The sequence below is a fragment of the Archocentrus centrarchus genome, chromosome 5, assembly GCF_007364275.1.
Source record: "Archocentrus centrarchus isolate MPI-CPG fArcCen1 chromosome 5, fArcCen1, whole genome shotgun sequence".
In the NCBI taxonomy this organism is placed as follows: Eukaryota; Metazoa; Chordata; class Actinopteri; order Cichliformes; family Cichlidae; genus Archocentrus; species Archocentrus centrarchus.
In genome coordinates this window covers 35,567,299-35,578,363 of record NC_044350.1, presented here as the reverse complement: position 1 = coordinate 35,578,363, position 11,065 = coordinate 35,567,299, and the positions used below count along the sequence as shown (strand labels likewise).

General features: G+C 46.5%; 1 protein-coding gene across 1 annotated transcript; it reads left to right on the top strand.

Moving 5' to 3' along the window:
* Window positions 1-101: 101 nt before the first annotated feature.
* Window positions 102-10,069, top strand: pigu (phosphatidylinositol glycan anchor biosynthesis, class U). Its single transcript, XM_030729465.1, has 12 exons — window positions 102-245; window positions 1,876-1,940; window positions 2,818-2,877; window positions 3,634-3,696; window positions 3,868-3,977; window positions 6,020-6,120; window positions 6,243-6,340; window positions 6,426-6,580; window positions 8,153-8,296; window positions 8,406-8,530; window positions 8,656-8,798; window positions 9,281-10,069. Exons 1-12 carry the CDS (start codon window positions 116-118, stop codon window positions 9,392-9,394), a joined length of 1,308 nt encoding a protein of 435 aa, XP_030585325.1. The 5' UTR covers window positions 102-115; the 3' UTR covers window positions 9,395-10,069.
* Window positions 10,070-11,065: the final 996 nt, after the last annotated feature.

Sequence of the window (11,065 nt, the reverse complement as noted above, 5' to 3'; positions counted from 1 at the left end):
ATATTAAACTTTTCAGCATTCATTTATACTCGCGGTGCCTCTTTCGTTCCGTCACATTTACAGACTACATTTCCCGTGGTGCACTTCGCAGGGCGGAGAGGGCTTCCTTGTCAAGATGGCGGCTCCCTTGACTCTGCTGCTGATTGTGGCCGTGACGATCCGCGCGGCTCTGTTCAGGTCCAGTTTGGCGGAACTGATCGCGGAGCGGGTGGAGGTGGTGTCGCCGATAACCGCCTGGAAGAGAGGTAAGCGCGGGTGGAGCGGCGGTTTGGAGCCGCCGCGGCCGGTTCACCTCCGGGTCCCCTCACCTCCCGCTCCTCGGCGCTGTTATCCGGTAACTCGGTCAAACCGGTTCGGCTGCAAAAATCAGGACCTGAGACTCGCGTTCAGAAAGCTCACTGATGTGTCATTGATGTTAATCTGGATTAATCTCATTCATTAATCTGGAGGATCTCATGTTTCTCTGATATTTCTGAGCTCTGTGGTTGTTTCTATCAAACATGCACATCAGTGAGTCTGAACAAAGATCTCCACAGGACACGAACCGGTTTCTGTTCTAACCCTCATTATGTACCTGCGGGTCATTTTAAGGTGAAGCCTGCTTCTGTTCTACATTAAAGTGGTGCAGGTTTGATTCTGAATCTGTGATCCATTTGTTTCAGTGCTAAATGAACTGGTTCTTCTAGCATGAGCGCTGTATACAGTCACCTATTCACACTCCAACAAACACAACTCTGGGTTGGTATCTTGGGATACTTTGGCACACAGGAATTGAACCGCCAACCTTCCAGTAGTAGATGACCTGCTCTACCTCCTGAGCTGCAGCCTGGCTTTTAACTGGGGGGCTGGAGACTATCACAGGTGTCATAAGGTGAGCTAAGGGTCACACCCTGCACAGGTCACCGGTTCATCACAACCACAGCTCGTTTAGGATCACCGGCTAACCCGGTAACCCCGACACTCATGTAGAACCCAGAGAGAACCCACGCTTGTACAGGGAGAACATGCAAACTCCACACAGACAAGCCCCAACCGGCCGGCGGCTTCGAACCGTCTTGCTGTGCCGGTGCCGCCTGGACCGCTGTGCACACACCCTGAATCTACGATCCAGCTGTGATCAGTTTGCATCTGCTCAGCGTGAACGTCAGAGTCATTCAGGGCCTTTAAAGATGACTTTGAACTGATCACCTTTAATGACTTTAAAAACAGGAAGTGGGTGCAGACTGAATTTATTTTGGATCAACACAGCGTCCAAAGTGCAGGCTCAGATATAGACATGCACCCCATTAATATTTGGTTAAATGTCCCCGAGCAACTTCTGACCACAGCTGGATCTCCTGTAACGAAAAGGGTTAGGGTCACGCCTGCATCTGAGGGTCATTTCTTTTAATTACTGAGGCTCAGAGAAGCTGCAGATAAGAAATCAGGGTTACAGTCGGAGCCTCAGACACAGGGTTTTATCTGCATGCTCTAACACACGACCTGAGCCTGAGGCGCAGGTTTGATACCAGCCTGCAGCTTTTGATAAAACTAACAGATGATCCAAGAGAAACTCAGCAGCTGTAACAGGAAGCTGCATCATTAACGCTGTGAGGAGGAGGAGTTCATTACAAGGACACAGTCAGTATAATACTAATAAAAGAATAATGAAATAATAATAATTATGAAGCTGACTCTTTCCGATGATGTGTTTTCGCTGCTCGAGACAAAATTCCTGAATCACCAAAGGCCGTCAGGAACGTCAGGAAGAGGGAAAACTCTGGGATTACTGGCAGCTGCCTTTGACTCGGGCTTTTCTGTCTCTAAAATAATTCAGTTATGATTTTAATCATTTTTCCCACAATCTTAATCAAAGTGTCTGTTTGCTGTTTGCAGTGGTTGAAGGTTTGGCTCTGCTTGACTTGGGAGTTTCACCGTATGCTGGAGATGTTTTCCATGAGGTAACACACACACACACACACAAGTGTGTTTTGCTATCTTTGTGGGGAATTTCCATTGACTTCCATTCATTTCTACAGCCTAAACCTTACCTTTACCCTTTTCCTAACCCTAACCATCACATACCTAACCCTAACCCTAACCTAAAATCAATTCATACCTTAGCCCTAACTCTGACCCCTGACCCAAAAACAGGGTTTCCCCTTGTGGGGACAAGGTTCCAGTCCCCACAAGGAGCAATTGGTCCCCACAACGTAGTATATGTCAGGAAAATTGTCCCCACAAGGTATTATAAACATACGCACACACACACACACACACACACACACACACACACACACACACACACACACACACACACACACACCTATCTAGTTCAGTCTAAAATCTGTAGGGTCTTTACCTACAACATAAAGCACTTTGAGGCGACTGCGTTGTGATTTGTTTCTCGGTGAACGCTCACAGATCAGAGACACTGGCTGCATGAACTCATTTAACATCCAGGTGGTGAAAACTTTACTTATTAAGCATCATTGTGATGGTGGGAACGGCAGCAAAGTGTCAAAGGTCAGATTGTCCTCCTGAGAGAGGAGGGCTTTCTCTGGGTCAGGTCTCGGCTGGATGAAGGTTTCTGAGGCACGATGCTCTGAAACACGTCGATCCGAAGCATCAAACTTCATTCACTGAGACAGAAAATCGACTTCAACACACAAAATTTACTAATCAAAGAAGAAAGCTCCTGTCGGAGGAGGAAGCCCACGAGTCCCAGGAGATTAGCGTCTCTAAACCACGTCTCAAATGTCCTGAGACACGTTAATGTGTGTTTCCTGTTTCTTCCTGCGTGTTTCTGCTCTGATTCCAAATTTCGTTTTGTTTCAGACTCCTCTCATCATCTACCTCTTTCACTTTCTGGTGGACTACGCAGAGATCACATTTATGGTGAGTTGAAACAAAAGAAGCAGTTTATTAGAGACAGAAGAGGCTGAGAGGGTTCGGACATGCGCAGAGGAGGGAGGGTATCAGACAAAGGATGATGAAGATGGAGCTGCCAGGCAGGAGGAGAGGAGGAAGACCTCAGAGGAGGTTCCTGGATGTGGTGGTGGAGGACATGCAGGTGAGGGTGGAGGACAGGCTGAGATGGAGGCAGATGATCTGCTGTGGGTACGACTCAGAGCCCAAACAGCAGGTTGCAGCATCAGTCCCACAGATGTCTGCAGGATGTGGTTTTTCTTTTCTGTGCCTATTATTATTATTATTATTATTATTATTATTATTATTATACATGAATTCATAAACATTAATGTAATTCACACACAGGTCCTCTGAAACCAAGAGTTTATGGCCACACTAACCCCCCCCCCCCCCCCCCCCCCCCCCCCGTGACTGTGGTCTCTATAAAGGGTGGGTGGGTGGGGCAGGTACAGGGGGTCAGAGCAGATTTCCTTCGGAGCTCTAAGAACAGCAGACGGAGCAGGAAGGAGACGACGTTGATGCATCCAAATTTAAATCGGGTTCATACTCGTGTGAGAGCAGAGGCAGGAGCAGCATTTCGAGGTTTCATTGATCCACAGTGAATATTATCTGATCACTGAGATGATCTTCAAAGCACTAATTAACTGATCCTGATGAAGGCTGCGGTCTCTCTGCTTTAACCGTTGTCATGAAGGCCCACAGTTCCTGTTTCTGTGTCCTCAGCTCGCCGACGTGATCACTGCTGTGGCTCTGTACGTGGCAGTGAAGGAACACAACAAACAAGTGGTAAGAACACAACACACTGCAGCTCAGAGACAACGATGATTATCACAGCTGAGCTTCTACAGCCTGCTCTGTGAGGAAGAGGAGGAACTGCAGCTCTTGTATTGTGTGTGTGTGTGTGTGTGTGTGTGTGTGTGTGTGTGTGTGTTTAACCTGTCTGTGATGTAACTTCAGTTCAGGAAGCAGAAGTTTGCGTTGGAGGCTGACCGTTACCCCCTGGACTGTCTGGAGCTCATCAGAAGCCCCAAAGAAATGTTCTACACCCCCCTGAAAGTGGCCATGTTGTAAGTCCTCAGATGATCGCTGTGTACAGTCGTGGTTCCGGTGTCGAGCCTGTAGAGCTTAATGCCAGCACCCCGAACACGGCAGAAAATCTCAGATTCTGGTTCAGCTTCATCGTCTCATCGTGAAACAAACGCGATGACATCACTCGGCTGAAGCTTTCCTCTGGGGCTGACGGCCTTCGCACAATTCAATTCAATTCAATTCAATTTTATTTATATAGCGCCAAATCACAACAAACTGTCGCCTCAAGGCGCTTTGTATTGTGGGTAAAGACCCTACAATAATACAGAGAAAACCCAACAGTCAAAACGACCCCCTATGAGCAGCACTTGGCGACAGTGGGAAGGAAAAACTCCCTTTAACAGGAAGAAACCTCCATCAGAACCAGGCTCAGGGAGGGGGGGTCATCTGCTGAGGGGGGAGAGACAGACATGCTGTGGAAGAGAGCCAGAGATTAATATCAATTAATGATTAAATGCAGAGTGGAGTATAAACAAAGTAAATAAGGTGAATGAGAAACAGTGCATTATGGGAACCCCCCAGCAGACTAGGCCTATAGCAGCATAACTAAGGGAGGGTTCAGGGTCACCTGATCCAGCCCTAACTATAAGCTTTATCATAAAGGAAAGTTTTAAGCCTAATCTTAAAAATAGAGAGGGTGTCTGTCTCCTGAATCCAAGCTGGAAGCTGGTTCCACAGAAGAGGGGCCTGAAAGCTGAAGGCTCTGCCTCCCATTCTACTCTTAAGTATCCTAGGAACCACAAGTAAGCCAGCAGTCTGAGAGAGAAGTGCTCTGTTGGGGTGATATGGGACTATGAGGTCTTTGAGATAAGATGGGGCCTGATTATTCAAGACCTTGTATGTGAGGAGAAGGATTTTAAATTCTATTCTAGATTTAACAGGGAGCCAATGAAGAGAAGCCAATATGGGAGAAATCTGCTCTCTCTTTCTAGTCCCTGTCAGTACTCTAGCACACCGAACGCTTTACAGAAAAACGACACGAACATTACTCGTTGTGTAACCTGCACACACACCGAGCGCGTTGTTTGTGAATAAATCGTCCTCATAAAACACACTGTGAATCTTCCAATGGACCCTTTATTATTTCTACTGGATGTTTTTCCTGATCACGTTTCCCACATATTACATATTCTGTTAATGACTGTGAGAAAAACGATTACTATTAACTGGAGGAAGCCTGACCCCCCCCCCATGAAGCATGTATATAAGATGGAACACATGATACTGGAAACCAGTTAATAAATATCTGACCTAGAGCTCTTATAGCCAGAATAATAATACCCCCCCTTTAATATGATGAACAGAGCCCGATCTCAATACTGTTTTTGTTTTTGCTTCTTGAACACTGAAGCTGCTGTGTAATATTCAGCCTGTAATCAATAAAAGTAACAAAACGCCGCACTGTGAAAAATGACGTCGACATCGAGCGATGATGTAATGACATCCTGATGTTTCTGAACGAGAGAAGAAGAAACAGATTCTGTGTTCCTCCAACTCTGCTGAGAAAGCAGCAGCAGCAGGGAGAGAGTTCGATCCCGGAGATGACGCCGCATCACGGCCGTGTTCAGGATGTCCGCACGTGTCCGGTGTGTGAATATGTCCCAATAATTCATACAGAATTAACGAGTATAGTTTGGATTATTATTGTTTCTGCTGGTTCATTTTTAGCCTCTTTAATTCGACGTTTACAAACTTTAAAGCTGAATTTGTGTTTGGAGGAAGCGTCTTCACCCAGAGGAGCCGTGCAGGATCTCCTGATCTCTGTTTTCAGTTACTAACATGTTCAGTTTTTGTTCTTTGGAGGGAAGAAAAAGTTCCATCCTGAACGAATGAATCACACTTTACTGTGTGAACTGCTGCCGGCTGTGATTACGAGAAAAGAAAGTATTTTCTAAAGTTGTCGAGACGATGGCGCCCGTTTCCGCGCTGCAGCCTGAAGGTTTTGAAGCTGCTTCACGGTGAAACGTTTCCATCTCACCGTGAAGCAGCCGCAGCTTAAACTCTGCTGCTTCTCTCACAGTTACCTGCTGAACCCGTTCACCATCTTGTCCTGTGTCGCCAAGTCAACCTGTGGCCTGAACAACGCCGTCCTCGCCCTGTTCGTCCTCTCCACGATAAAGGGTAAGCTTCAGCTCTCCGCCCATTTCCCGTTCTTATCCCGCTCACATCGGCGGCTCTGCTGAAGCCTTTTTTCCTGCCGTTATGATTGTTTTCTTATTTCAGTTCCTCTTTGTGTGTTTCAGGAAATGTCTTACTGAGTGCCGTGTTCCTTTGCTTGGCCACGTATCAGTCCATCTATCCCGTCACCCTGTGCGCTGCTGCGATGCTGTATTTTATGCAGGTAAGTCGTCAGAATGGACGCAGTAACGTTTTCAGAGCCCCTCTCGTATCTCCTGTCCTGATTTTTACCGTCTCTGTCTCTGCAGCGTCAGTTCATCCCTGTGAATCTTCGGCGGGCCAGTTTCTGGTGGTTCGTCGTGCAGTACCTCTTCATGTTCCTCGGCAGCCTGTTTGTCATCATCTGTCTCTCCTTTTTCCTGCTCGGCTCCTGGGACTACCTGCCCTCTGTCTACGGCTTCATGTGAGTAAAGGTTCTCATCTTCAGTGCTGCTGAGGAGCATCGTCTTTGCATTTACTTTCTTTCAGGATCAGGTTCCTGAGTTTGTGCTAAAATCACCTGCTCTTAAAGCCATCCTAGAGGCTTCAGTCTTTCTGGGATACTTGAAATTATTAACCACACAATCCAAAGTGCTCTTCAAGGTGGAGCAGCTCTGAAAAAGACCTAAACGTACCAGTGAGGGACATCCCAGGAGAGCAAGAATTTACCATATCTGATTTACTAGATATGGTAAATATACTCTGTCCAGCTGCCTGGTTGGAGGGCAGGAGGCAGCACACAGGAGAACCCCCCCCCCCCCCCAGACCTGTCGCTATGGGCGGGCCCTAGGGGGCCGTGCCCGCCCATTGATACGCTTGGGCCCGCCCTGGCCCGGCCACCCAAGCCATATCACTAATCAAGCTAATAATAGTGGTGCCCCCCCGCTGGATTTCATAAGCCCCCCCTTAAGACTGAGATCTGGCGACAGGACTGCCCCCCCACCCCACCCCACCCCACCCACCCTCCAGCAGTGACTGCAGTGTTTGCTTGTCAGCACTGCGTCAGACATGCACCTGTAGAGAGTAGAGCTCAGGGCTGCTGTGCATCAGTGAAAACAGCTGATGGTGATGCTTCAGCACAGGAACAAGAAACTTGATTAGTGCCAAAAACTTTCTCCACCAGAGGGTGCTGTTTGAAACCACAATTCAGTTCAGTTTATTTATATAACACCAAATCACAACAGTCGCCTCAAGGCGCTTTATATTGAAATGTAAAGACCCTACAATAATTACAATAGTCCAGCCTAGAAGTAATAAATGCATGAATTAGCTTTTCAGCATCACTCTGAGAAAAGATGTTTCTAATTTTAGAAATATTGCACAAATGCAAAAAAGCGGTCCTACATATTTGTTTAATATGTACATTGAAGGACATATCCTGGTCAAAAATGACTCCAAGATTTCTCACAGTGTTACTGGAGGCCAAAGTAATGCCATCCAGAGTAAGTATCTGGTTAGACACCATGTTTCTAAGATTTGTGGGGCCGAGAACAAGAACTTCAGTTTGATCTGAATTTAGAAGCAGGAAATTAGAGGTCATCCAGGCCTTAATGTCTTTAAGACATTCCTGCAGTTTAACTCATTGATGTGTGTCATCTGGCTTCATTGATAGGTAAAGCTGAGTATCATAAATTGATGCAGTGCTTTCTAAAGGCCTTTACGCACCGGATGTATAAAATTCATGTGAATGTTTCAGGCATTAAAAATTACATTCATACATCATCGCTTTTTCACAGTGCGTTTTATGATGATGAATTATTCACAAGCACAGCGCGCGTGTGTGTGTGTGTGCATGTGTGTGTGCATGTGTGTGTGCGTGTGCGTGTGCGTGTGTGTGTGTGTGTGTGTGTGTGTGTGAGTGACACGTTCACTTCTGAAAGATTTAGATGTTCGTGTTGTTTTGTTGCAGCGCGTCCGTGAAGGCCTTCAGACGATAACTCGTATAAATCATCTAAAGTCTGTCTGGAGTGAACTCGACTGTTTTCTCTCCCTCCAGTCTCTCGGTTCCTGACCTCACCCCGAACATCGGCCTCTTCTGGTATTTCTTTGCAGAGATGTTTGAACATTTCCGCCTCTTCTTCCTCTGCGTCTTCCAGATTAATGTTTTCTTCTACACCATCCCTCTGTCCATCAAACTCAAGTAAGTCTCACTGCTCTTCACGGTCCTGATTAAGAACCTGAAGCTGAGGAAAACCATATCACGCTACAAAGAGTGTTTGTGTTTGTGTGCATTTGTGTGTGTGCTGTAGGGAGCATCCTGTGTTCCTGATGTTCATGCAGTTAGCTGTGATCTCCATCTTTAAGTCTTACCCCACTGTGGGAGACGTCGCCCTCTACCTGGCCTTCCTACCTGTGTGGAGTCACCTGCACAGATGTGAGTGTAGAAAACACATCTGAATTCTGCTCAGTATCATCATATTTGAACCGTGAGAGAAGCACTGAGAGGGAAACAAAGTGAGGCACATTTCTTAGTAAAAATGTGTCTTTGCTCCCGCTCAGTCCTGAGGAACATCTTCCTGGTGTCCTGCGTCCTCCTGGCCTGTTCGGCTCTGTTCCCGGTTCTCTGGCACCTCTGGATCTACGCTGGCAGCGCCAACTCCAACTTCTACTACGCCATCACGCTGCTCTTCAACGTGGCGCAGGTGGGACGGCCTGAGGGGGGGGGGGGGGTTACTGATCTATGGGTGGGAGGGACGAGTGTAAAATCAGTTGTCACAATACTGGAGATCCTAACCTCACTGGACAAAAACAGTATTTACTTATTTATAGTACTTTTTATTCAAAGATAAACTAAATGATTTCAGCCGTGAGAAGAACGTGTAAAGGCCCGTTTAATGCAGCGCCTCTGATGGCTGATCGCCCCGTGTTTGTCTGATTTCTTTGTCTTTGGATGGGTGTTCAGGAACTCCTTTTCGGTCCATGTCTGGCATGTGATGACAATAATTTAAATTGATTGATTGAGCGATTGATTAAGAACCAGCAGCTTAAAGAGGGGGGGCTGGGAGCTCAGACTGCACCAAAGCTCAGTATAAGATAACTGAGGATTATTTTGGACTTTGGTTCTTGAAAGGAGCAGAATAGACCCTGTTCCAGCCGCCTAAAGGTTTTCTATGTTTCCCTTCAGATCCTGTTGGTGTCGGATTATTTCTACGCGTTCTTGAGGAGGGAGCACCACCTCACCTATGGGCTGTACCTGAAGAGGAAGGACGGCTCTGAGGCGACGCTGGTCCTCAAATAAAACCCACCCAGGCTTCCTGTGAAGGGAGGAGGAAGCTGCTCGACGCCTCCTTCCGTCCTCAGAGGAACAAACCAAAACTGGAGGATAAAAACTCTGAGAGCAGCTCCGGTCCTCCGATCAGAAGCACACGTGCAGAACGTGTGCACGTTACAGCGTCATATGCAAACAACAGAACTGCAACATACAAATGACAGGCGCGTGTGGGGTGTCGACATGTGGCTCCACCTGTAACCCACACCTGTTAGCTCCACCTGTTAGCTCCACCTGTTAGCCACTCTGGAAGAAGTTTGTTTTGAAGCTCTGTTGGTCTCACAGCTCCAGATTTTATTTTGAAACCCCAGCTCTCTCTCTGGGGTGAACTTTTCTTCTAATTTTTCCTTTCGTGTTCGGATCCTTCCTGATAGTCCGCTCGCCCACGTTCACTTTTCTGCTGCTTCCCGTTCTCTTTGTGTTAGTGTTTTATGAGCTTCTGTTTAACACTGTTGGCCTTTTATGCAGGTTGTTAGTCATCTGCAGTAAAACCGGTTAAACCTCATCCTGTTGAAACACTGCCGGGAAACTGGAACATTTGTCCGAAGCCGTGATTCCCAAACATCAGATCACAACAGTGACTGAGTTTAGCCTGTGTGGACAGGAACAGGTCACGGTCTGCAGTACCACCCTGAGCCTGTGGGGGGGGGGGGGGGGGGGGGGGGGGGGGGGGCTGGAGGAAGGACTCATAAATATCTGCGATGCTTCTGGGAGTTAAGAATGATACAGTGGAGTCTGAGGGCCCTCCTGCTGTTTGTTGTTAAGTTAAAGCGTGTTTCCACTTTAATACCAAGTTAATCACTGCTTTACTTGTATTTCTGCATCAAGGTTATTTAATTAGGACAAATTTATAATTAACATTAAAAAAATGAATCATGGTGTTTGCATGAAGGACCTGAGGTTCATCGTTCAGCTGAGACGTTTTGGGAAAATATGTTTATTTCTTGGTTAGATTATTTTAGCATGAAGGTAAAAAATGTCCTGAAAACCAATAATTGGTTACATTAAAAGCAGCTGTTTTCTCGCTGCTCTGTCTTTATGCTAAGCTAAGCTAACAGCATCTTCAATATTTGAGTGGACTCAGTCTGAACATGTGAGTACATGAAACTGAGGCTGCATTTCATAACCTTTATGTCTCAAATGTACACACTGACTCTGTAACAGCATTTACTACATACATGACTAACAATCCCATAAAAACCTCATTACTGTGTAATACTTACAGGAAATAACAATAAATCGACTTCTTTATGAAGTCCAGTCGCCTTTTTTCAAGCTCCAGAGACTGAGAACCTACAGACTGCAGTTCCTCTAATGTCCACTGGAGGCTGGCTGTAACAGTGAGTCAGTCCCATAGGCTCCAAAGGTAAATCTACCTGACAGCAGAGAAGCACGTTTACAGCCTGGTTCATACATAATTTTAGCTGCTTTCCTGCTTCACGAGAGCTGAAAGGTATCTGAATTTATTTTTGAGTAACTCACCTGTTTAAACATTAAAAGGGGTGTGGCTGCTGTCACTCAGGTGGGTGTAGTTGCTGGCTGCAGCTGTAGGTGTCAGCTAACTTTGTGGAGCATTTTTATGGCGGCGTCTGACTAACATGAGCTGCTGTGTGACCATCCAAGTTCGTGCTTTGGTGAAAT

Bases quoted from the DNA above. Each gene is read 5' to 3' on its own strand.
- pigu (XM_030729465.1), top strand. From the start codon at position 116: ATGGCGGCTCCCTTGACTCTGCTGCTGATTGTGGCCGTGACGATCCGC. The intron at 3,978-6,019 runs GTAAGTCCTCAG...CTTCTCTCACAG, and splicing joins CCCCTGAAAGTGGCCATGTT to TTACCTGCTGAACCCGTTCA. The intron at 6,581-8,152 runs GTGAGTAAAGGT...CTCTCCCTCCAG, and splicing joins CCCTCTGTCTACGGCTTCAT to TCTCTCGGTTCCTGACCTCA.